Source organism: Bombus flavifrons, chromosome 1 (assembly GCF_040668555.2).
Source record: "Bombus flavifrons isolate JBK064 chromosome 1, iyBomFlav1_principal, whole genome shotgun sequence".
Lineage (NCBI taxonomy): Eukaryota > Metazoa > Arthropoda > Insecta > Hymenoptera > Apidae > Bombus > Bombus flavifrons.
This window is the reverse complement of record NC_138442.1, coordinates 7,209,490-7,236,939: the sequence shown is the minus strand read 5'-3', so window position 1 is coordinate 7,236,939 and position 27,450 is coordinate 7,209,490. Positions and strand designations below refer to the sequence as shown.

General features: G+C 40.3%; 1 protein-coding gene and 2 long non-coding RNA genes across 9 annotated transcripts; 1 reads left to right on the top strand and 2 right to left on the bottom strand.

The window, feature by feature from the left end:
* Nucleotides 1-545: 545 nt before the first annotated feature.
* Nucleotides 546-27,450, top strand: LOC138184922 (probable G-protein coupled receptor B0563.6). Of its 6 annotated transcripts, none has more exons than XM_069123413.1 (7): nucleotides 547-780; nucleotides 7,305-7,487; nucleotides 10,392-11,058; nucleotides 25,117-25,266; nucleotides 25,492-25,742; nucleotides 25,818-26,105; nucleotides 26,200-27,450. In XM_069123413.1, exons 3-7 carry the CDS (start codon nucleotides 10,755-10,757, stop codon nucleotides 26,839-26,841), a joined length of 1,635 nt encoding a protein of 544 aa, XP_068979514.1. In that variant the 5' UTR covers nucleotides 547-780; nucleotides 7,305-7,487; nucleotides 10,392-10,754; the 3' UTR covers nucleotides 26,842-27,450. The 6 variants fall into 6 exon arrangements, with proteins under 6 accessions (XP_068979544.1, XP_068979514.1, XP_068979511.1 ...); XM_069123410.1 differs by lacking the exon at nucleotides 7,305-7,487 and adding an exon at nucleotides 1,984-2,048; XM_069123443.1 differs by lacking the exons at nucleotides 7,305-7,487; nucleotides 10,392-11,058 and adding an exon at nucleotides 1,984-2,048 and having other exon boundaries at nucleotides 546-780.
* Nucleotides 16,088-19,056, bottom strand: LOC138185085 (uncharacterized). Of its 2 annotated transcripts, none has more exons than XR_011174523.1 (3): nucleotides 18,203-19,056; nucleotides 17,952-18,076; nucleotides 16,088-16,578 (listed from the first exon to the last, which is right to left on the bottom strand). It is a non-coding gene; the product is annotated as an uncharacterized LOC138185085 (long non-coding RNA). The 2 variants fall into 2 exon arrangements; XR_011174524.1 differs by lacking the exon at nucleotides 16,088-16,578 and having other exon boundaries at nucleotides 17,903-18,076; nucleotides 18,203-18,351; nucleotides 18,491-19,056.
* LOC138185092 (uncharacterized) lies at nucleotides 19,398-24,332 on the bottom strand. The gene is made up of 3 exons (XR_011174525.1): nucleotides 22,704-24,332; nucleotides 21,986-22,375; nucleotides 19,398-21,923 (listed from the first exon to the last, which is right to left on the bottom strand). It is a non-coding gene; the product is annotated as an uncharacterized LOC138185092 (long non-coding RNA).

Sequence of the window (27,450 nt, the reverse complement as noted above, 5' to 3'; positions counted from 1 at the left end):
TGCGTTAACTAATCGGTTTGTTAATCTTGAATTACTAAAATGCCATTGAATCACAAACTAATCCAAGTAAGAGTGAGAATAATAAATTGCTCGACATAGCCATTGTCCTAGCCCAGTGTGGCGCAATGGGAGGATCTCTGGAAGATGCGATGGGACTCTCAACGATTTCTAGTTTCTCCGAGTCGCAAAGTGCATCCGTATCATTGAATATTCCTGCGTTTACTCCCATTGGTATCGTTTTCCCGATCTTCTTTACGAAGATATTTCTCAAGTACGCGAGACAACATATCCGACAATAACTGTCTGATTCGCCTGAAAATATTTACTCAAAGTTGCAGAAAAACATTTCTCCTTTAACTTATCTTAACCTTTAAGAACGATTCGAGGATTTTAGCCACGTCACATAGTTCGATAAAACTTCACGCTTCCCTTGAAATCGATCGTGTTAACGAACTTGATGTTTATTAAATTCTCGTATTTTTCTAAAGTACATCCGTTTCGTCGCGAACGATATCCTGGAGCATGCGTCGCCCCGACTCAGCGCAGCGCGGCGCGGCGTCCCGGCATCCAAGCGACGTGCCAACGAAACTCGTCGCGGAACTCTTCAGTTAGCGTCGCGACGCGCTGCAAACGTCTTTTCGTTCGTTCGACTGGAAATCGGTACAAGATCGACAACTTGCACAATTTTCAATACGCGTACATCTTTACCTGTAACTGTGCCGTTAACGATTGTTTCCGATCACGTGCTATTAAAGCGTACTATTAAATGTGTCTCCGAAGGTACGTACGATCATATTACAAACATAACGTGCGATTGTTCGCTATAATCGTTTGTTACGTACAACCTTATTTATTTACCCCTACGATATCAGGTCGTTTTACATCGCACGTTCCACTCGCCTTCATATTAATATCAAAAACGAAGAGAATATTAAACGGGAATATTAAGAATGCAGAGGCTGCAGTTCTACGACGAACAAATACCGGCTACCGTTGATCCGCGCTAACGTATTTCGCTAACATGCTTCGTTATCCTGCGTCTATCTGTTCTAGCTCTCTCTCGCAAGTGGATGTCAAACGCCATACAAATACCTCAGCTACTTTCGGCGAGAAGCATTTGCTCGGTTATGAATCCGCTAGAAATTACATTTTTCAAGCATATTTGCGAACGTCTGTCAACCATATCTGCCTTAGTGTCTAGGATTAGGAAGTTTGGATTTATTTCGCTGATGTAATCGAACAAATATATATTTAACATATAACAAATAAATATATATACAATATGTATATACTAGGTTGGCAACTAAGTGATTGCGGATTTTATCATTAGGTGGTAATGACGAAATCCATAATCACTTAGTTGCCAACCCAATATATATAAATACGAATCGGTAACTATGAATCGTTAATTGACATAGATTTGCGAAAGTTAAGACGTTGATGAGAACAAGTGGATTGAAAAACGTTGACGGTAGAAGGAAGATGACGTTATAATTTCATTGTAATTGAGATTAGCGACTGTGTATGCGTGTCACGAAGGAACAAAAATTGACGCTGTCGTGTAACTACCGCGTTGCGATATTTCTAATTTTGTCTGACACGCTGTCGTGTTTTCTATTATACAGAATGGGAATAACAGGACCCGCGTTTGCTGTTTCCGGGCACGATTCTTCCCTGATCCTCCTGCAATTGTCTGTAAACCCTGTCTCTGAATCCCGTGTTTCCGATCTTCCGAGGAGTAGAACGTTTAGCCATTGCGGAGAGCAGGTCACGGTACCGGCAACTGTAGTGACGCGAGTGAAATTTCGATTTTAATATTCATACGTTATCGACGACGTTCTTTCATTCGATGAAACGACGTGATCTTGTTGCGGCACCGTTATTACCGATGCGTCTCGATCCCATTTGAAATCCATTCACGAGTAACGTGTCTGAGGAAAAACAGTACGGGTACTCGTCGAACTTAAATTAAAAATGTTGCAGGCGCGCGACGTGCAGCGAATAATCCTAATCCAAACGAATCAGACCGTCTACAATGGAAATAACCAGTGAGTAGCGAACTTACGATATCTCGAACATCGCTGACTAGATTACAGTTAATATTTATGGCTACACGAGCACAAAGACCGGCGAAACTTGACAAAACTCAATGCACGCCCGGCCAACTTGCAAACGCATTGGCCAAAGAAATCGAGTAAAAAAGGCTGCATTCTACTGGAAGAGAATTTGCAGTATAGCTTCGTAAAACTTTCTCCGTAAAGCTTTCTCATCGTACATATACAGTACATAGCTATAATATAAGCAATATCTGTATGTTGTTGATAACATCTATCAACGTTAGTTCAACGACGATTTAGTGGAACGAACGTTTTCCCAATCGCAGTGAATATTATCGTGTCTATAACCCGAAAAGATTGCCAAGTATAGAAATTCAAAATTGTACTGTTTCTTTCAAAAGCGAAGAGTTCGTATGCTACTTCGAAAGTTGGAAATAGCAGAATTTCAGACGATCAACCAGATTGGTAACCGTGTTAAACTTTAGCCCGATACTGTTCGATTCGACTGTTCGTTTTCTCTGGAAAATCTGGATGGAAAATAAGAACAGACGACAGAGCTGTGTTAATCTTCTTGCAGTCGGTGCCTGGAAGGAAATTGGCTCGCAATATGGCTGATACGATTGGTGAAACGTGAACGTGCTAATTCGAAACGACCGCGTTCAAAGATCAAATTCAGATGCCGGATGGTCCTGGCGAATCCGTTCATCGGCTATTTCATTCGAATTGCCGCGATCTCTCGCTAGTTTTGCAGAGAATCAATTCGTCCGCCGAGATTCTCGCCACGATTATTCCAGCAACGTCTAACATACTGTGAAACGTTTCGTCGGGGCAAAAGAAACAGTTTTTTTTATTATTTAATTTGTACTTTACAATCTGTCCACCTGGACATTTGGTAAATTTTTCTAACTTAATTGCTAAATAACATGTGGATGGCCACCCCCAGCGGGATACCATCTTCGAGCTTGACTATTTTATTTCTTTAGTGAGGCTAGTGGGGTGTTTTCTTTTTAGTCCTCTTTCTATGAGAGTTTTGCTCGCTTCAGCAACCAGCTGGTTTGGATGTGTTGCCGTTCTTTCCTTATATTTTTCCGCGTACCTGTCGGTTTCTTCTTGACCGTTGGTATTTTTAAGTCTTTGCGTATATCCTCGGTTCTGACATACCATGGGGCGTTGACTATTGTTCTTAGTATCTTCGATTGTAGCGCCTCTAGTTTATTTATGTGGCTCATTGCTGCTGTCCCCCATAGTGGCATTCCGTACGTCCAAATTGGTTTTACTATCGTTTTCTAGATTTTTAGTTTATTTTCTATGCTGAGTTTAGAGTCTCGACTAGTTAGCCAGTACATCTGTCTTCATTTTATCCGTATTTTGTCTATAATTGATTTAGTGTTGTTTCCATGTAAGTTGCGTGTCTCAGTGGAGTCCTAGGTATTTAACTTGCCTTGTTTGTGTTATGTGCGTGCCATTCAATTGGATATTTGATGATTTCCGTTTTCTTAGTGAAAAGAAACAGTGCAACCGCCGTAACCAGATTCGAATTTATTTCTCAACGCTCTACGAGCGGCAAATTACCTTGCAAGATGAGATCTCGTACGATTTGCGTATCCGTTTCAAAGCGACACGAAGGAGACGCAGCCTTCTAAATTCCAAAGAGATCAGGAAGATCCCGCCACGTTTGATTTCATCGCTTTAATATCATCCACCAACGATATCTTGCCTCCTTTTTACAGGCTGCACATTTCTCACGTCTCGTTCTTTATCGCTTTGTTTCAATCTCGTTCCTCCTTTAATTAATTTCTCTACCTTGTTGAATTTCAACGTCGCGTTTTTCAACGCATAAATCTAAATGAAAGGCAGAGCCATTGACAAAAGATGAAACTCGTGCTACAGCTAACCGCCACACGCATCGCAGAGCAAATCTCCAACAATTAATCGGTCTTTGAGATCGTGACACGCTAAGGATTGGAAAAGCCGAACTGGAAACAGTTGCTGGATATGGAAGCTTCCTCGCGGTAGTCGCGTTTCATTAGCTACGATCTTGAAAGTAATTTCCAGGGCTGCTTTTCTCGACCGAACGTCGTTCTCTTTTTTTCTTTTGCTTTTGAAATCATCCGAGAAGCGTAGAGTGTAAAAAGAAAAGTGACAAATAGGATCTCGAATCTGTTAAAAACCAGCTTTCAAATGTTTTTTCATCCGATATAGCATGTGTTTGAAGACACAGGTAGGTCTATTAGGTTGGCAACTAAGTGATTGCGAATTTTATCATTGAGTGGTATTTACAAAATCCGCAATCACTTAGTTGCCAACCCAATATAATGATTATGCTCCGATGACTCGAAGTACTTTACTGTTCTTCCTTTCTCGCAAAGTAACTTGTACCCACTTATTTATCCTGGTTTCTTGGAAATTACGCTGAAATTGATCCTTAACGAATCTGCTCCATTTTTATCTCGAATTTACCACGGACACCGTCTTTCCTTTGTTCGTTCCTTCGCCGTTTCTTTGGATTAACGCTTGTACGAACTGGCGAGAACTGTGCGCGTCTCATTTATTTTTGAAAATAAACTCGTTTTATCTTTAGACCAGGAAGAAGTTTCTAATCGTTCGAACAACTTAAAAAAAATCTTCGACGGTTTACGTTAAGTTCGTGGTATTTCCGCTGTGCAAACGCAATGCGAATACCATCATCGGTAGGACGCACTTTTGCAATCATTTTATTACTGAAACGTCGCGTTCGTTTCGACGTTGCGTCCTCGATAATGTAAAGAGCCTAAGACGAAGTCGTAAATATTTGCTAAATGCATCTGGGACGTGGATGAAAGACAAATGTACGGTGACCAGTGGCGTGGCATCGTCCAAGGGAAGCATTTCCACTTTTAAAACTGCCACATACGTTTGCCCAAGTTTCAACGTTCCAGAAATCCTTTCGATATCTACTCGCGATTCCAACGACCAACGCCGTACAAAGAGCACTAAAAAACGTAGAGACAATCTCTAGATCACGATGATCATGGCGCACAGTATACAGTACAGTAAACTGCTGTTTCGCTAATATATGACGCGCAAGGACGTTGAGAGAGAAAGGAGAAGTAGCTAGCGATATACCGAAGCTTTCAAGGCGAATACTACGAACGTTGGTTTATCGTGGTCGAAGGAATTTACGAGAAATTTCTTCAATTTGATCGGATTAAAATCAAGTAACGCGCATTTCGTATTGCGACCCGCGCACGTTTCGCTACTACAAACGAACACGTGTGATGTTAGTCTATAGAACGAGATTTATTTGGGAAAATACGTGCACGTTACTAAACCTCCCCTTTTCGTCCAGTCAAATTGAATAAACGTTGCGATTGAATTGAATAAACGTACGAGATGTCGATTATTACATAGCCTTTGCGTTTCGATAAATCCTTGAAAGGGATAGGAATGTATAATGCAGGGTCGGCATTAAGTCACACAGCTGTTGGCTAGACGCAGAAGAAGCGAGATTTGTGGAGAAAACTCGTAAGAATTCGTTAGAGTTTCGGTAGGCATGTTGCACGTGGCTGCAAACTTTCTTTCCTTACTTTCCACAGTGTATCAATTTTTAGCGGCTGACCTCTATAATCGATCAAAGTTGTCGACTCGTTGCAACGTAATTAAGTAACGTGGATCTTTCGCCTTTAAATCGAGAGAAATCTTACCGAGAGTATGAGAAATATTACGACCAAGTGGTCGCGTCGCGAAACTAATCAAAATGTAATTCATTCGGTCGTGGCGTCTCCGACAAAATCAAAGCAGAGCCATAAGCAATGGAAAAGAGGTACGCGCGTCTTACGATATTTCCACATTTGTACAAATTGTTTCTCACACCATTTTGAGATAGACAAACGTTCGCGATACTACGGTAATAACTTGACACTTTGACTGTCACGTTGACCATATATGACCGGTCACGGTTTCTCCTGTGACGCCACGGTGATCATTGGTGACCGGAGCGCTTCAACTTCTTACAATTGTAAAAATTGAATGAAAATTGACAGTTAGGGCATTTTGCATATAACCGATAAATAGAATATACTTTGAAATAAATAGTGCCCCATTGAACAATGTAATATTTTTATTAGAACGTCAATAAAAAAAAATGAGAGCAAATGTTGTATCTAACGGTGCACTGTGTTGAAACACTTTAAACATAAATGTGGCTCTGCAATACAATCTGGACGACAGGTGGTCACCTTTTTGGTCCGATTCTTAGCAATTTTTCATCCTAACTGTTTAACATTTTTTTATAGCACTTTCTGCAAAATTTTCGTGCCAGATACGCTTGCCCTTCTTTCTACTGCACTTCGTGTCGAAATCTTTATCGAATAAATATATTTGACGGCTCTGGTGAACGGCACTGTGTAAGGTTTGTTGTGAGTGCCATTCTAAAATCTGATACCTCGATTTTTGTTTTTCTTGCTTGTTTATAGAGTATCATCGCGTTTGAAATTGATGTATTTAACGATAACTATAAAGCTAATTTTATATACCACTCGAGGGTTCTTCTATGTGGTGTAGAATATGTTATCATTCGATCTGATAAACCTACAGCACGATTTCCTCTGTTGTAATCTACCACCACCATTGGTTTATCACAAATATAATTTTTTCCCCGACCTCTACTATCTCAGCCGAATGTCTCGTCGAAATCATAAAAATAATCATAATACTGTTTACTAATATCTTCTACACGTTTCAACAATATATTCTGCACGTTTTGCTTACGATGAAATAACGAATGCGAATGGTGTTACGATCGTTCGCGGAGAAACGCGATCGCGAAGAAACGCGTCAACGAGAGGCGTGAATTCTCGCTACGATTTTGATAATCGATCGGCGCGAATCAGTCGTTTCCCTGTTTCGATTAGGATAACAGAGGTAGTTCAAATGATTGTAACACTGAATTAACAGGATTAATATAATCTTGTATTTTTAACAATATTTACAATTAGAATTAACACGATACAAATGATTTAACGATGATACCAATTAGTTTGTTATTATAATCCGACTCGACTTTATGATATTCCTCGACGTATTCGTTTGATTAAACGACCTTGATTTTATTCCTCTGAACCTCTCGATACATTCGGTTTGAATCCTCAAATGATACTGACTGCCCTTTGATTTTTTCCTTTGTCCTCTCTGCGAGACAACCCCCACCACGCTCGGCTCTTGCAACCGTTCGCGCCTATGATCACGTATGTCACCTTCTTTGTGTAGATAAAATAACGGACCGAAGGCGTATCGATGTTTCTAGAACTCACTGCTTGACGTCAACTATGTGTTTATCGCTACTTTGTGTATATCTCGACGGTCATGTAAGACGATCTGTCTGCGACATTGTAGTACCAAGGGAGACGGTAGGGAACACGGCCTATAGTGAGCCTCCGGGCGTAACAAATGGTTTGTTGAATTAAACGAAGCCTTGTTATAATATGTCACTATCAACAGTTACCAAGGCGCTACGGTGGTCACCCGTGACCACAAATAATATAAACGGTCCATTGGGGAAAAATGTTATCTTACATGATCAATTTATTATTATTTTGCCATTATATGCTTTGAATAATAAAAATACTTCCGTGTCATCCTGAGCGAAACATGTGATTTTGGCGTGGCAGTCAAAGTGTTAACCGTGGATAGCAATCTATGGAACACGCATGATCGATGACAGTCGGTTCGTAAGAAAAGCCATGTATTTTACTTTCTCGAAAATTCGTCTATTACGTTACGTATACGTCGTACGTTACGTTACATTACGTTACGTTCCTCTTCCAGACAGCTTTATTTTTCCACGTCGTATAATACCGCTATTATCGTCCACTTACCACACTTTTTCTCTTCTACTCTTCCCTTGGTTAACGATCGTGCGAGATCGGCTCAAAGGAAACATTACCCAACACAGCGGTCGAACGAACTTTCATCGGAATCCCTCTGAAAATTGCGCATTCACCAGGGAAAAACGTATCGATGTCACGGAGATTATTAATGTGGTGCTCGTATATTCAGTTCGATAGAAGCGATTAGATTTCAGGGTATTGGTAAATAAATTATTAGGGTAATTTTACGAACCTAGGGAATGGAGAAAGTGGGGGAGGTGCGAGCGTTTACGGTGGTGTAAAGAGAGAAGTGGAGATCTTGTACAAACGAGAATCTTTATGAAATCTACGAAAGACGTAAAGTTACGGTTGCCTCGTTGCTTTTCATATTTTATCTTTCTAACTCTTTCTGCCGTCACGATACATCTCGCGCTTCGCTCGGCTCCTTAGAATCGTTTCTCGCGGAAAATCTCCGCGTTGCAAGGAAAGTTTGTCGACTTACTTGCGTAAACATACTCGTGAAATATTTTTATAACGCGTTGCTCTCTGCATCCGAATCGAACGATCGTACACACGAACAGATATCAAAATTCCCGCCATGTAGAAATATCTTCAAGCGTAAAGAAAGAACAGCAATAGCGGCACACGTCCTCGTACAATATACATTTAACTATTTTCCCAGAGTTCGTTTAACCCTTTGCACTCGAGGACTTTTTCGGTTGGACATAGCGGCTACTCCGGGTGATTCAGCGTATACATCATATTTTATTTTATATAATTTTATATGCAAATTAGCTTACCAAAACATTATATTCTAATAATTTATTTATATTTACATCTATGAAAATAGAATTTTGTAATATTAATTTCTGTATTTTTGCTGTAAAATAATTTATAAAACATTCACCAAGATACATTCTTGAATATAATTGATCTCATTTTTCAACAGTTTAAAATTAAGTTCTTCTTCATTTCAGCTAATTTCACTTGCGAAAATCATTTTCTTAGGGTTTCTAAGCTATAACACTTTTGCCATGATCGTCGAATCCGAACTAACGTTGAAGACATTTTAACACTTTGCCAACCGAATAGGAAGATCTCCCTTTTTGACTTTAGCAACGCGTTTTCTTTTTTGTTGTTATTATCACTTATTGTTTACCTGGAATTGTTGTCAAATAATTGCATTTTTTCTGCATTTATAAAGTACAGTATATAATAAAATACACCAATTTGGTGGTGTTAAAATTAATGAAAAAGTTACACTATAAATAAAGTTATAATCGAATGATACCACACTGTAAAAAAATATTAAAATGCGTTATGAATTTTGAATTTCACGTTCAAGTCGTGTTATGTATCTTTAGTCATCTTTAACCCTTTGCACTCCTATGTCGAGTGCGACTCGACATCAGTTTTTATCTCAGGAGCTCCTTTGTCGAGTCCCACTCGACATTCTTTCATGTCCACCTTTTTTAATGAAACGTACGAAAGAAAAGCAGGACTGCATCCTGGAAATTGTTTCAAGATATATCACACATTTAAAAATTACAAAATACAACAATAGTGTGAATAAAACTGGTATTTAAGTGAATTTCTTTCTTCCTTTATTTATTTAAATTATCTTATTTTTTAGTTCAAGTAAATTTCAAATAAAACACTTAAAAGCGTTGGGAAAAGCTGCTGGTAACGAAATTGAAATAAAATTCGGAGTGCAAATGGTTAATATTTTTAATTTTACCTATATTTCTTTATACTTTTAATTTGATGTTTCGGACAAACAATATATGAAATCGTTAAATAAAATCATTACCGCAAATATAATTAACCACTTAAACAATTTTTAGACTTCTCTGTTTTTTCAAGTAGCGAATATTAGTCCTCGATACTTGAAAAATTGCGCGGTGGAAACGTATAGCTCGCTGTGGCGCGCGCGGTTGGCTAAATGTTAAAGTCTAACACTTTACACTTTCTAACAAAGAACGCAAAGAGCGAAGGAATCAATTTACGAACCAATGTTGCGCTCTTATCACTTGGACATGTCAAAATTTAACAGAAATAGAGAGAGTCGCCTCTTGAGTGCAAAGAGTTCAAACTTGGAATTGATAGCGTGCGGATCGCAGGATGACGGACGTAGCTGCTTGTAAACCTAAACCGCTGCAAACGTACAATTCCCAGTCGAGATACGAAGCCACCGGTTCTTTTCTTACGCACAGCTTTGTCATTACGGCGAAACGTGAATTATATCCGTTTGCATGTGGTGTGGCCGTTTCTTCTCCCTTTTCTATTACGTCGTTACCCGTTTTCACGAGCGCCACTCGTGACGATCTTTTTGCCGCGGCAGGGAACCACCGTCAGACCTTTTCCGGCATCTCATTCCACCACTGTTGGTCCGCTCTTCCCCTCGTTTCCGATTAAGTTGGTAAGAAAATAGACGTTCCACCTAATAAAACAGGAAATATCCCACTGTACAACGATTCTTTGTTTTTAGGTGAGAAGATGAGAGAATTCGGCGGCGGATAGAAAATGGCTGCGTATAAGTTGTCCGGAAGAGCACGTTCGGATTCCTCGGTGAAATAAAGAAGAGAGAGAATTATCGTAGGTGCGGGCAGTGACTAATCACGCGTCCGGATTCCTCCAATGTCCAAGTGCTTATTCGTAATGAATCGCGAGTCACCGTTGCACCTGTTGCATCGCCAACTATTTTCTACGTAATCCAGTTGCACGATAGTTGGCTTGAGATTTGCGAACTCGCAGGAGAACACCCGATGAGACACACGAAAGCCGCGACCAAGCCGGCTAACACGTGCAACGCTCGATGTTCGACGTATCGATTCACCAGATGTAAGATGAAATGAACGATTTGGTTCGAAGTTGGGGCAGCTGTAAATGCGAGAAACAGCGAGGAAAAGAGTGCGTGGCAGAGAGGGGCAGAAGCAAAATGATGGATACAGTGAACGTAACAGGCGCGGGGACACGAATATGCCTAGTGGAAGATTTCGAAGTATCGGAGGATCCTCGAACTCCGTCTTTGAGACGAATCAGCTACGGCATTATCCTGCCTACCATCTGTTGCTTTGGAATCGTCGGCAATATTTTAAACTTGGTAGTGCTTACCAGACGCAATATGCGAGGAACCGCTTACATCTACATGAGAGGTAAGTCGTTCTCCGTGGACGCTCTAACGCTTTGTATTTACGTTTTTACGGCACGTGTTGGCGTGCAAGAGAAGAAAAAAAAAAAGAAAAAAACAGAAGGTGATTTATACTTTTGCACGAACGTTTCGAGGTATAATGTGTAAGAGGAGTGTAATTATCGTGGATCGTGACCAAGTTTCAACAGGATAAAGAAAAAGCGCAGAGAAGTAAGATCATTAGCGAACCGAGACGCGATATCTTGAAATAAAGTTATTCCATGTTTACGTAATATTGGGGCGAAAGGTACGGCCACGTCGATCTTCGAACGCCTCGTCGACGGCAACCATTCGTACACGAGCGTCACTGTTAAACGAGATCTACGATTTACCTTCTATCCAATATCTTCCGTTGCTCGCGTTTTATCGTAAAGAAACACGTGGCCCGAACATTTGGCGAAATAAATACGATTACCTAATTAAATAACGAAATAACTCGCGGACGTTTAACTAGCTTGATAAAGGACGCCAGACCTTTGCCAAGTGGAACGCCCGGCTTTATCATCTTGATACTAGGCCAAAATAACAGCGACTGTGATAATTCCCGAACAACTTGTAAACTAAATTCTCCGTCGGACATTCGTTTAGCAATTGGCGCGCGATAGAAAACAAGGGAGAAATAGAGCAGAGACAGACTCGCGCACGATTTTCCTACAGTAATTTCATTAATTTTTCTCGTTACAGGCTACAGCTGTAGATAAGAGACCGACTGTCGCGACGTTCTCTCGGAGGAATCCCGCAAAGGGGAATCATAATCGTTTGTTTTATCGGAGACTTTGTGCTGTGACCTATGACTGTGCGACCTGATGCCACTGTGACTCATCGGCCACACAGGTCGTCATTTTTCAAGAAATGTCCTATTTCGTTCGACGACGCTTCGCAAGATCTGTTTATCGTTTCTCGTTATATTCGCCGGACGTCTTAGGGCTATCGTTCGCTTCGTAAAGCTGAAATCATGTTTGCATTAGTAGCTTATCGACTGGATCCAGCCTCGGTCGTTAAATTTCTTGCTAAAATTTATTCACGACCGTATCTCGAATCGACGATAGAAGTGAAACAAGTCGTTGGTCGTCGTGTAAGTTCGTCTACAGAAAGAATTTCGTATCGAAGGTTTCGGTAGTTTGCGACGTGTATCCTTCGAGTAGACGCTCGTTTCCGATCAGGCGAGGTCGATACATTAGGAGGAAATTACAGGACAATTCAATTTCGATATTTTCCTCGTTTCTCCGGCACTCTGTCCTTTCGGCCACGCTCGAATTCACCAAGCTCCGCGGGACACTTACCATCCACTCCCGGCAAGCCTCTTTCTTAATCTCTAGATATATAGTTGCGCGTATATTTGCGAAATACATTGAGGTGGTTTATTAACACTTAACCCTTTGCACTCCCATGTCGAGTGTGACTCGACACCAGTTTTTACCTCAGGAGCTCGTTTGTCGATTCCCACTCGACATTCTTTCATGTGCACCTTTTTTTGTGAAACGTGCGAAAGAAAAGCAGGATTGCAACCTGGAAATTGTTTCAAGGTATTTAAGGTATTTAAGTGAATTTGTTTCTTCCTTTATTTATTTAGATTGTCTTATTTTTTAGTTAAAGTAAATTTCAAATAAAACACTTAAAAGCGTTGGAAACTGCTGGTAACGAAATTGAAATAAAATTCGGAATGCAGAGGATTAACGGTCCGATTTTTAATTGTGAATATCGATCGGCAACTTCAACTTATTCTCATCATACTTGGACTTGCAAGTTTTTAAGCGTCAGATTTGAAAAGCTACAATGACGCAAATAATAATATTAAAGTTATTGAAAACAATCTTTACACATCTGAGAAGTAATATAATTTTCATTACAATATTTATATTAATTATAATTCAGTAATGTGTGGAATTTTTTAAAACATTCATCGGGATGCAAACCGGGTTTGCGTTTATAGGTCGCACAGTAGAAAACTGTTTGTTTTTTTACCGCGTTACTTGCTTTTAGTGAACAAACAAGACACTTTTTCTTTTTCCCTTTCGGCATTAGTAAAAAATAATCGAAAGTACTGAATAGGTTCGCATAAGTTGTATACCGGCGGACCAGGAGTTTTTCTACCAGTCGAAAATTCATATCGTTGTGGAATGATATCTTCGTTAAAAATTTTCTGCCAATCAGAAGATCTTAAGTTACAAACACTCTTGGTTAGATTTTCTTCCTGTGGTTCTCCATCATCTGCACTTTGTTCACTCGATGAAAGTTTTCTTATTTTTCTTCTTCCAGCAACAAGAATATCACTATCACTGCTCTCACTATAACTGCTATCCAAGTCAACAGCTACATCATTATAGATGCGAAAATCAAAATTGTCATCGTCACTATCTACATTTTCCTCACAAAGATAATTCATTTTTCTTCTCGACATAATTCAAATAGATGGGTTTACGATAAAACAGGTTCAGATCTGACTGTCTTTACCGATCGCTTGTGACTCACTGAAGAGTATTATTTTTTATTTGTAAACAATTATCGATAACGACTCAAAAATACATTTGGAGTAGAGCACCGCACATCGATGGTGCTCGAGAGGCACACTTGGAGCGTTAAGTGTTAAACGTTTTGGTTTATTTAACAAAGAGACGAGTGATAAATTGTAATAGTCAATTATATCAAAATCACTATAAGTACAAGTACAGAGGCAGTGTATGCCGCTTAAAACTCCTATAACAATTCAACTCTTCTACTCTTTAAATATTCGACTATTCCACTGTCCTAGGCAGCGCGTTCGTGTATTTATATTTGTTGAGGTTAACTGACAGAGGAACGATAGGATGAATTTGTATTAGGTTGTCCGAAAAGTTTCTTTCGTTTCATAAGATGATAATAGAGGAACAACAATTTCTCTTTTATATTATTTTATTGAATTAGGTATGATTCATTTCGTTATATTTCTATTATTATGTGCGCGCATAATTCAATAAACTAATATAAAACAAAAGACATCGTACGTGTATCATCTTCTTACAAAACGAAAGAAACTTTTCGGACAACCTAATAATAGAAAAATATATTGAAAGTAGTATAGTGTATGATGATCCAGATCCTCACTCTTACAATACAATAGAGGAAGAGGCACCAAGAAGAGGTTGATTGGCACCACGTTCATATATTTATAGCAAAGGACATTGCCAAAAAGTTAATCTTGTAGTTCTAGCTGAAGGTTGTAAGAAACAGTGATAGAAATCTACTTATAGCTCTTTTGTTTCTAGACCTTGTAATCCAAAACAAAATTTATATTCAACAGCACAATAATATGGACCTCTCCTTATTTCCAACTTTTTGTTTCACTAAATTCTATTCTCTTCGTAACAGTGGTCTCTATGTCACGGATATACAAAATAAAAGGTGTAGAGTTTTTCTTGAAGTAATTATTAGGTTGGCAACTAAATATTTAGGGATTTTGTCATTAGGTGGTATTGACAAAATCCGCTAACCTAAAACTTCAACAATATCGACAGGTGTTATTATAAAAAGTTCGAATGCAACTTCGGTTAACGATTATAAATAACGACAAGAATATTTTGTCCGCAGTTCGCTTACCTTTAGACCTAGCAAACCGAAGCAACGTTGATATTCCAAGGTACAATAATATCAGTCTCTCCAGATTCAAACCTTCTGTTGACTCATGTACCGCTGCGATATTACCAACGATTTGGTACGCGATCGAACGGAATATCTTCGAATACATAGTAAGGAGATATGCGCGTAGTATCAGAAGGGTAGCCGTGGCAAGTTTACGTTTTGCTTTTGGACGTTGACGGATCATTAATTTGCGTCATGTTTACGGAAAGTCGAGCAAACGAGCGTTCGCGACGGATCAATTACCGTGGCTGTATGAACGCGCGTCCATCTGCAATTCCTCCAATTTACGCTACTCGGAAAATTTGTACGGTGAACGTAGCTTTTGCAAGTTTAATCACCAGATCGAACTTGAATCTAATACCGCAACGAGAAGCGTGTTTAGCTGCGACTGGAACTTTAGGCGCCGCGAGAAATTATCTTGCTTGTTCCTCGAGAACACGTGCAAATCAGCCGGAAATCGAGTAAATCAGCAAGAGAGGACCTCCAATCAGACGCGCGACATCGACACCCGGTGGGAGGAATGTCTGCTGCGCTGCTTCCGGATGCGAAAGATTCTATCGAGATTCCTTCGAGGTTTACTCGGTTTCCTCGAGACGCTGAAACCGCGCGCATCGCTTTAACCCAACTGCGAAAAGTAGCAAAGTAGAAAAGAAGAGCCGCGCGTCCAGCGTCCTCGATTTATAGCTTTCGCTACCGTTCCATTTCGAAAAAAGCTGCTCTCTCGTCCTATTTTCCTTCCATTCTCGTTCTATTCTTCATCACCAATGTCTATTTTCTTACTTGATTTCTGCTTCGCCAGCTTCCAAGTTTCGATAACCAGATGCGGTTAACGAGCGGTTACCTTCGGTTTTCTCCCCTTTTTCTCGTCGCTAAACGGTTATACGCCCTTGCTGTTCGTAATCGCCTTCTCAGCCTCCCGGTTTCTCATTTATCATTTTTTCCTTGTGCGCATTCATTTTTCATATTCTACTTGTTTCCTCGTCTCCGTCCCCTTTCGCGAGTATCTTTCCTTTCCTCGTCCGGTCCACCTTGTCTTTTCGAAGCTTCGTGGCGGCTTGATCGATCCATCGACATTCATCGACAAGTTTGCTTCGATCCGTCTTTCCGTAAAGGCGACTAAATCGTTGACTGATTTGTCCGCGAAAAGAACGACCTCACGTTCCACGTCTACCTTCGTCGGGCGCGAGTAATCAACGCGAAACTGCTCGCAAACGTTTTTTTCTTCTCTTCTCTTCTTATTCTCGTTAAGTCGGAGGATATTGAAAAAAGCTTCTCTTTCGATTCGTTTGAAAGAGCAGAGAAAAGTTGGAAAGTATATCGACTGCATATTGCGATGCAGCGCGACGCGCGACCAGACGTGCGATTAAACGGTAGGAATCGGTTAAAGGGCAGAAAGGCAGAGGATGGAGCGAGCAAGAGATTGTGGAATAGATGGCAGGTGAGAAGGAAAGAGGGAAAGGAAGGTGCGGCGGTGGCGGATGGCGCGCATCGCACCAACTCTCGCAAGTCTATCGATATGCACGATGTGGAACACGCGGTGGGTGAGATCGAGGATTAGGATGAGGTCGGACTAAAAGGACGTGCCTTTGAGCGTGGAAATATTGCGAATCCTAGGGTATTGGGGCGCAAGAATTTGTGCGTAAGGAAATGCAATTTGAGACGTGCTCGGAAACGACGAAAGCTACGGCCCAACGCCGTGTATACATATGTAAAACAGACTCGAATACATATCTAGATGGCATATTCGCGTGTACAAAGATACGCGTCCTACCTTCCACCAATCTTTATCCATCGCTCGACTGAATTTCTATCTGCAACGTTCGCCTCGCGACCATTTCGCGCCACTTCTCTGTTTCTGTTTCGCTACCTGTAAGCGTATTTTATGTTACTTCCTTTTACATTTAATTTCAATTTCTGTTAACCTTTTGCATTCGACTAGCAGCAACTCGAGGTGATTTTGCGCGTATGTGACGAGTGTCTTGTAGATAATGTAAAATGATTTTATACAAAAATTAACTTAAAAAAAGTTATATATATATTATAGGATTCTTTATTTTTATTTATCATATATAATAAGTTTATTGATCAATAGATCCATTTAGAATGGATTAGACAGGAAACGATGGTTACTTAACGTGTACTAAATACAGTAATGTGCTATAACTAAATAGTTAATTCACAACTCACAACTAATAGTTTACAACTCATAACAACTCGGCAACTCAGCTCTAGACTCCTCACAACTCAACTTCTCACCACTCGACTGTCAACTCACAACTCGACCACTCAACCCTCAACTCACGACTACTCAGCTCCTCACACCTCGACTCTCAACTTACGACTATTCAACTCCTCACACCTCGACTCTCCACTCACGACTATTCAACTCCTCTCACCTCGATTCTCAACTCACAACTAACTCAACTCGACTCCTCACCACTCGACTCCCCGGTAAAACTGCCAGGCCTTTTTAGCCTAACGGCACTTAGGCCTTCCCGCAATATTGTTTATAACTCACCCGATATTTCTTAGGCCATTTGTCCACCATACTACAATATTTACATCTTTGAACATATCATTTTTTAATATTTTTTCTGTACTTTTTTTACGATAATTTGTAAAACATCTGGCAAGATGCATTCTTGGCTTGCCGGCACAAGTATCGCAATAATAAGTTATTTCGTGTCTTTCTCCTGCTTTGTTTCGGTAAAAACACACCTTAATCCTTTTTTCTTCCTGTTAAAATTACATGCAGCTTTCCATTTAACCGAATTTCATCACAATTAGCAGTGGACGTCGAAGCTCGATCTTGCGGTTGTCGAATATTTCCTCTCAACTGGTCTACTTTTGAAAAAACAGTTTTTATAAATCACAGGTAGTTAAGTGGCCTTTCGTTCTTTTGCTTTTTTACAGGATATATGAATTAATTAAACAAATTTCCAAATCCACTCTTTTGGAACTTCTAAAGTTCCAAAGAACTTGAACATAAATTCTTGGAAGAATTTGAACATAAATATTTCACCTGCATCTTAAACTGTAACGCTTCACACTTCATAACAAACAATATAAAGAGCTAAGGAATCTATTTATGAACCAATACTGCGCTCTCATAAACAAGGACTGCCGCCTCTCATTCTCCTCTTGATTTACCACACGGTTACGACGTAGCGACTGAGAATCGTCAATTTTCAATTTAATTAAATCGATGAGAAAAAACCCTTTAACGTACAAACTGCTTACGATCATCGGCGACGTGTGTTTCGATGCAAAGTGCGGATAAGACAGCGCCTAAAATTGGTACGTCGAAACAATCGAGATCTTCGCATAATTCTTCACTTACGTATCTTATGATTATGTGATCTGTGCTGTAACAAAAGATTTGTTATAATAATAACAATAACAAGTTGTTCTACTCTTATCATTAAATAAACCGTCACACGTTTCGACGAATTCGTCGGACGTGAGCCTTTCAACGATAAAAATCCACGTACCTACATCATGCGCCGTTACGTTGTCGCAAAATCTCGGCAACTCCACTGTCGATCACAAATTATCGTTAATCGTGTTGGAAGTTCGTTTTCCACGATCCGGCTTTCAAAAGGACAGCTAAATTGCTTCCTTGGCCATTCTACCCGAACACCTGTATATCAGAGCGATAGATCGAGTTAGCGTCTGTGACAGAGAAAAAGTTGTACGCTGGCTGTATGCAGTCTGTGCGATTTCATCGAAAGAGAATCGAAATAGGAAACGGGCTTCGGTTTTATGCAAATTAGACTAACTCGTAGATAATCTCGGTTATACGGGACGGCGTGATCTTCGATTTCGATTTCGATTGCGATTCTTCGCGCGATATATAGAAAGCGGTCGTATTGAAAACTGCGAACCACTGGAGGATCGAATTCCCAGTCAACGTTTTTATCGCTGCACGTCCTACCAACACGATAAATCAGACGAAGATTATTCCATCGTCACTTTGTTTCGAACGCTAGCCTCCTCAAACATGTCACTGCTTCGTCATCACACCTGTCGTCGACACCATTAGCCACCATTACGAAACTATCGACAACTTGCTCTTAATTTAAAAGGTCGACCAGATATTATGGCATCGTTCGGTGGACACAACTGTTCAATCATTTCGTCATCTACAGTGAAAGCAGGATAATAGTTAGCACTACAACTACCACACTAGTCAAATTCACTGATTTTACGATTTTATTTTAAAATTCCTACTTCATATTATGTAATATAATGAATTTTATTTTGTTCTTTATGTACTCAAATTGAAAATAATTTTGTATCAAGGCTACTTATACCAACACCAAAAATGACTGGTACTTGTTAAAGCGTGAAACCCAATTAACCAGTTTCTTTGTTTCGGACAACCTCCCACATGTTTTTATAATTTTTACTGCGTATCATTCAATATGATAATATCAGCTATCAGGAAAATTTCGGATTATACTAACACTAGAAATACCACACCAGTCAAAATGACTGGCTTTACAATTTTATAAATGTGTCAACCCTCGTTTAGGGATCATGGTCCTAGATGGATTAATAATACCAAAAATATACTACATAACATGGAATTCCTTCTGTAAGACAGTAATGAAGCAATAAATATACAAATATTCTATTAGTATGTATTTTTTCAAGACCAGTCATTTTGACTGTTTTTGGTAGAAATAGCTTCGTGTTAATTATCAGTAGTTCTAATGTTAAAGAAATAGCCGAAACTTGGTCAAAGTTCGAACGCATTCGAGTCGCAGTTAAAAGGGACATCGTCTTCTGGCAGCATCTGGCAAGGATTCGGGACAGTCGATTCCTTGACCCAAGGTAGTCGCTTGCACATGACGGTTCAATTGGGCTTGCGAACCAGTGAATTACGATTGTCTGACAGTTTCTTTTAGCTTGGCCCAACTTACTGTTAGATGAAACTGCGAAACATGTTCGGACGATAAGCTATTCCGGCTAACTTTAGCAGGTGGCACATTATCATTAGGACCGAGCGTTGAACCAAAGAAATTGCGAGGACACTACGTGTGCAATTGGACATCTATGTAATTACTCGTGGTCGATGAAAATCTTGCGCAAAGAACATGAAGGATCCGAATATTCGGAAAAATCGGAAGCAGCGAGTGCGCGTTTAATCGAATTTGTCACCGTCTTGAAACGTCTGCGTCTCGAACACGAGCAACTTGATGCCAGGACACGCGGTAGATTTAACGATCTACTCGCTCTACTACGTAGCTCGTGCTTACGTACAACCGTCCAAGCCAAGACTGAGTAACACGTCGCGGATAATATCGACCTTTACTCCTGAATTTGAGTCTCGAAAATTCTGCGGCGGCTGTCTTTATATATTTTCTTTTCTTTTTTTTCTTTTTTTTATGGCACGATAACAGACGTACGAAATTTGCAGAAAAAGACGGAAATATGTGAATTTGCAAACATTCGTTCCAATTACCAGTCAATTATTCTTGTCGTTGCTATTTAATCGAATTTGGTATAGGGTCTGTCGGTTTATTAGAACATTACGAATAAATATTCATGAAGGTTGTTCGAGACTCCTGCGTTATTTTGTCGTCGTTCTAAGAAACCGGCCGAGCCTCGTATCCATCGCCACAGTTGGTGTTGGTTATTTTCTCTATAGAATGAAACTCGAATTTGTAAAGGCGGTTGTCGTCTCTCGAGACGATAGATGCCAGGCAAGAAACGATCCTACATAACACGTTGTTTATCGAAGGTGTTCGAAAAGTTGTTTACTCCGTAACGTCCGTTTCAGCGACGTATTTTTACCGCGCTAGATTTCTTACCCGTATTTACGTATTATAAATAGAGGCAATTTTCGAGTATCTTGACAGATGTACTCGTCTGCCTATCGCGGAAAGCAAAGCGAGCGGAAGGATCAAATGATCTGGGTGGCGCATAGCTGTGGCGAGAAGATGGTTCGAAAGGCACGCAAAGCGCCAGATATCGAAAGCAGTTCGCATTACCAAAGCATTCTCGATAATAAAGGAGCCGCTTCCTGCGCAACTTTGTCGCCAGAAAGTGAGAACGAACGCGCTTAGAATCTCCTCTGCCTTGTTTAGTGACGTTGCTGCCCCATTACTTCGTGTCGCATCGTGTCTCTACGCTTTGCGACGCGATTCCTCCCTTTCTTCCAATCGACCAGAAAAATCGCTTTTTAAAGCGTAACGTCGCGCCGCTCATAATTATCCATTCGAATATTTCTATCCGGTTTTCTCGTAGTATACGTGGAATTAAGGTCGGCTACTTGGGAAACGTGCTGAACGATAAAACGCAAAGAGCTTGGATAGTACGATAAAAGGATGTGGTCCCTAGTCGGTAGTCTGGGAAGCGTCGTTCGATAGTTGGCCGTATCCGAATTGCACGAGAAATTGGTCGTATGATTTTATAGTAATAGGAATCAGGTGGCCATTGCGATAGTTTGAAAAAGTAGGTCGACTGTCCCGAGCTTGTCCCGCGGTGACATTTTGTCACCGGTTTCGCTGATGTTTTCGAAACGAATAATTTTCCGTATTCGCGAACCAAGTTGTCATCGGCTCGTCGAAGGTGTCGTTGTTGATGCAAACGCGAACAACGACGCCCGAAATCGATCATCAACCCCTTCTCGTCTCGGAATGTCCTTCTCACAATGACAAACATATGCGATATATTCTATCGATACATCTTGATAACGTGGCGCGACGCTCGAAATATTTAATACACCTGTCTATACATACAATTGATTGGCGGCGAAAGAAAATCGCGAATGAACGGACAGGCAAAACCGTGGTTTGCAGCGTTTTCGCCGGATGCAATGGATGTTCATCAGGAGCATGAAGCGGAATTTGCATGACACCGGGAAGGAAGAGGGCGAGACGCAAAGCGGCAGGCGAGAGGAACGAAAGGAGCGAAGGCGGGGCCGTCGTCGTTGCGTTTCCCTTGGTAGCTAAGCAGATTCAGTGGCCCCGATCTTAAGTTTTGTCCTTGGTATCGGAGGATAACGAGAAGAACGTCTCTGCGATTCATCTTCTTTTTCTCCCTTTTCTTATCATCCTCGGTCGCCTCTTTTGTCCGAATTATTTCGTTCCTCGTGAATTTTCGATTCTGCTACCTGTGCATACGACACCTTTGGATTTTCGCTGTCGAATCTCCACCGAGCACAGCTATTGTCTTGCTGCGTTTTCCTTGAAACGGTTCGATTTCCTACGGATATATGGCACCGTGTGAAAGGTGAAAAGTCACGGAGGTCGGAGCTACCGGTTTACCTGTTCGTCACGAAGTCCGTCGTCTAAAGCGCGCGTTTGCCCCCGAACCTCGAATACCGTTGTCAATAACTCGGCGAATAACATTCTCACAGTGAATTGGAGTAAGTACGACAAATGGGCGAAACGAGTCGTAAAGAAAGACGCGCGACGTTCCGGTTCGTTGCTGCCTCGACTACCGCCAGAATCTTAAACGCTGCTGGCAAATTCTCTCTCCCTCTCTCTCTCTCTGTCTCATTCTCCGTCTGTCCCTTGACAAGTATCCTTCCTAACGCTCGATATGTACGAGCGTCGAATCTAGTCGTCCCGGTTCTATTATCTATAGGATTTGCTAGCTTCTTCTTTTTACTAGTCGTTGTACTTGTGTCATCATCTGTATCCTCACTGCTGTACCTAAAATTTTATTACAAAACTCATAAGCTTAACCATTATCTCAAGTAATGCATAACCATATAAAGATGCATGAAGGATAATATAGTGGTATAGTGGTATGGAAAGTATACTTTCATTGGAAGAATAATACAGTGAAGGTAAACAAAAGTAATTACAAATTGAAAATATTCTATGTTTATTGATATTATTACATTACGACATTTAAATCAAAGATAATAGAAAAATTTAATGAAACAAATGATTTAAAGAAACATTAAGATATTGCAAAGATACTAAATAATAATCGAAAATAGTAAATAATCGCAAGAATACAATAAAATAAAAGTACCTGGCAGCCAATGAATGTCGTGACTCTGTACCGCCTCGAATTTCCATGAGATTTTTTAGCTTTCTAGAATCTTTCTAGTGGTTTGTTTTACCGGGCCCACTGGATATCCGTACTTCATCAGTTTGCTACGCAATTCCGCATCGCTCAGGGCATCCACCGACATTTTGTTTACAGTCAAAAAGCGGCTTTTCTCAAAAGAACCCAGTAGAAAATGTTGCCTCGTGCGCGAAGTTCTTGTTAGCTACTTCTATGAAGCGTAGTGACGAGGTTTGTCCAAAGGCAGCCGTGCAATTGGAAAATTCACACTATCACTAAAGCACACGTGTCCCACCTCTCAGGATATTATGAATGTTTCACCATGATATCAAAAAATGTTAGAAAATGATCTTACCTACAACTAAAAAATGGCGCAATTTTCTAACGGTCGTGATCACGCGCATAATCGTTCAACACCATTTCACGCTACTCAACGCTGTCATCCATAGTCATAGAATAAAGTTTATCAAGATAACCTCACTCGAAACTCGCGGTTTGGTATAACTTCTTTCATTCGAATTTCTCTCGTTGAAAATCAATTTAAAGTTAAAGCTGTTTCTTTTTACAATTTATTGTATAATTATTTTAAACAATAATGTAATGATTTAGTTTTCTATTCATACGATTAATGGACAAGATATTGAAAATTTATTAATTCAGCAAAATTTTTCAATGATTTACATACACATCATTGATTTGTGATTTTTGGAACAGCATATTTCGGAATGGCAATGCTCATATGCTAATTATAGAATGCACATGTAATCGCGAATTACACATAGTCTTTATTATGATAAAAGAAAAATAATACTATAAATAAATATTAATTGATGTTTATGGAATTTCGTACTTTTAGAAATGTAACCAGAGAAATGAAACTTAAATAGGGCTCTTTATTTCACCTACTAAATCTGTGTTCAGCAGGTGAAAGAATATAAGTCAGAATCATTAGTTTTGCAAAAGTGCATTTAAAATATCTAAAGTGCGATGTAAGATCAACTGTTGGATTTTGAATATATTATTAGAACCATATTATTAACTGTGTATTAGAACCGCAAGCAAAAGAAAACAATGTAGATTATATAAGCGTATTCTGTTTTGACAAAAATTTGACTTATACTTTTTTGTGTGAGAAATATTATAACAAGTATTTTCTTTGGGTATTTCGTATATTTTTGTATCTTTGATATATTGAGTTGACAACTCAATATATCCCAGGGAACATTCTTGCGATCTATGTATTTTCCCTTTTTTCTATCCACCCCCTATAGTTCGCTTTTTGTCACAGGAAACATGGTCTGGATGAACGGACAATGGAAATTCGGAATCTTCCCTGTCTTTCGCTTTTTATCTGACTTTCCTCTTTCTCGCCGTTATCCTATTTTTCGACGTTCAATCGAGTCAATTGAATCAATCGTGGCCGATTAAAGAAACGAGATCTTGGACAAACCTGTGGACGATGGCGCAGACGAGATCTGTCGAATCGAAATGTCCGGATGACCATGATTTTTATGACGTGATTCTCTTTCATTTTCGAAGGCGAAATTCATTTCGTGCGAATTCACGTAATCGACCACCCTGGTTTGTCTAACAACTGCAGACGAAACCGATTGGCTAAAACGGCACGATTACAGCTCCATTCAGATTTGTATAGTGTACGTCATGGAAATTTTCTCGGTAAATGAAATATGAAAATTGCTAGATAGATAGGAAGTTTCAATATTTTTCCTGTTGCTCGGCGAAAAACTCGAGGACGCACGCGAACAAGCGATTTTCCGGAGAAGTCAAGTGTTCTAGCAAATATTTTCATAGCAAACATGCCGTATGCTATATACGGTGATTCTAAAACGCGATATATACAATGCTTGAAGTGCGTTGACATCCTTTGAACGAATTAGATTTGAACGAATAATAATTGTCAGTAGAACAATTCTGTTAATTATTGTTAGCGAATAATTGTTATTTCTATATCTAGTTTCAGTGATCGATATATAGTGTACGTATAATACTTTTTTATCACAGTGTTTTTTAAGTAATTTGCAACTGCGTGTATATATCAAATCAAATAATGTATGTATGGAAATGTACGTTGTAGGTACATGTACCTACATATGTATGTATGTCATGTATTTTCCTCGTTCACCGCTTTAAATCATAGAGGGCATAAGAAAAGCTTTGGTGTTTTTGAACGATCGGTATTTCAGAACGTCGGACGCTAAGTTCCGTAGGGTAATAAGATCATCGCGTATCTTGGCTGTGACGATGTTCATAGATTATCTGATACAGTGCGTGCGTAGAATGCGCAGAGTATGAAGCAATAACGCACATAGATGATAGTCTATCTTTACGTAAAGACGTTGTTACCCTTTTGTTGCAGGTTATTCAGCAGCCGCGCTTCTCGCAATTTTGTTCTGCATCCCTTTCGCACTCAGGGTTCTTATTCATAAAGAAACAGGTCGATGGAGAAATTGGATGCAAGCTTTCTATCATACTCATCTCGAACTTTTCTTAGGGAATGGCTGTTTAGGTAAGAACTTGTAACGTTTTAAATGATTCGGTTCAGCGATCTAATCTTTTCGATGTACACATAGTAGATCTATTTATAAACGAATACGATATATACGTAATATCTATAAGCGAAACACGTTGGTGTTTGAAAAAATCGATCGAGTTACCGACAACATATCATTCGATGGTAAACGAAAAATGTCTTATCGCTAAACGTTCGGTTACAAATCGATCGTTCTTCCAGGGGTTGGAGTGATGATGCTGCTAGCACTGACGGTGGAACGTTACGTTAGCGTTTGTCGGCCTGGTCAGCACACTCGTCCGCTCTGTGGGCCTCCGCATTTAACGGTGGCTCTCATTCCCCTTGCTACGTTTCTGGTTTATCTTCCGAGTGTGTTTCGCGAAGAAATTACCACTTGTCTTCTAGCACCGGATGGTCCGGTTATTTATCAAAAGAGGGAAAATCAGTCGTATCTCGACTCGATGTTTTATCAGGTATTTAACACTCGCGTAATTTGGCCATCGCAATCGTAACCTTTCGTAATTTTGTCCATCGTCTTTTCTGCGCAGGTGTACAAGGTAATTTTGGAGATCGTTTTTAAAGTAGCGCCGACGATACTTTTGGCTGGCTTCAATCTTCGAATAATGATAGTCTATCGGCGATCCTGCGAACGTCGTCGGCGAATGACACTGTCCAGGACAGCGAGCAACGATGAAGATCCGAGAACGTTCGCGGAAGAGAGAAGACTCGTGCTTCTCCTAGGTAGTACCAGCATATTGTTTCTGGTCTGCGTTAGTCCTATGGTAATTCTGAATGTCACATTGAGGGAGAGCAATCTCAGTCACTATCCTTACCAGGTAATTGTTCCAGGCTACGCACGCTAGCCGTTCACGGTTCCATTCACCTTGGTCGGAAACTGATCTCCATTTTTATGGCAATCCTGTCTTCCAGGTGTTTCGCGCTCTGGCCAATTTGCTAGAGGTAATCAATTACTCGATTACCTTCTACATCTACTGCATGTTCTCGGAGGATTTCCGAAACACCTTGATCCGCACTCTGCAGTGGTCCTGCAGGAAAACCAGCCACGAGGGACGAGGACTTCCGATGAAACGTTCCTCCATACCGAGACCGACCACCACCACCACTACCACTACTACCACCACCACCACTACACTACCGACAACCGCTGTTGCGACTCCTGGTCATTTAACGCGTGCCAGCGTTTACTGGCGTTTAGTCTCTCTCTTCCTATCCTATCCGCATCAAAGTCGTCCGAAAGGAGAGAAACCGCGCGAAACTGAATTTTCCCAGCCGCAAAACTCCGACGCGGTATATCAGTCTACTTCCTCCGGCAGTGCTTTAACAAGCATCCCGCGGCTGTTAAATATCATAACGCGATATCGGATACATCGGCAGATATTAGTATATCGCGATTCGCGTTTCACTTATGGAACGAACTCGAACCAACGCGATATCGAACTATCGTTTCTCCCGTCGAAGCTCTCCAACAAGAAGATTCACCGATTTTTCACTGTGATGCATTCCACCCTTATCGGTTCGGCGACCGAACCACAAATTTACAGTTCCGACTGATATTTCCACGATCTTGTCAATCGCTAGCGAGATCGGCTCGTGCTAATATCGACGCGGAACGAAAGGAAACGGAACGAAACAGAACGAGACGGAACGAAACGGAACGAAACAGAGCGGAGATATCGCGTTGGTTACAACCGTTGCTTTCCCGAATTATATGGGGTTGGCAAATAAGTGATTGCGGATTTTGCCATTAGATGGTATTGACAAAATCCGCAATCACTTAGTTGCCAACCTAATATATGCACGTGCTACCGATTCATAGATTAAAAATTTGGTGGCCATTTTTTGTCACTGAGATTTTCCCGCATTTCCGAGGAGACTTTCCTACGCTCTGTTACGTAAGCTAACCTATTTTGTCGAGATTCAAATCAAATTTCGTTCCGATCGTTCTACGACGAAGGCGCAGACGATTCTGCGCTTTTATATCTTGTTTTCTATACATGACATGATGGTAAAAAGAGTACGCGCGAAGTGCGACAAGCAAGCTCGATACTTCCGCGATAGAAAAGTTCTGAACACAAAGCGATGCGTCAAGAATGGAACGGAAATGTATTCGAAATGTAAGAGAACGGATTTAATAAAAGGTATTTGCCAACGTTCCGAAAA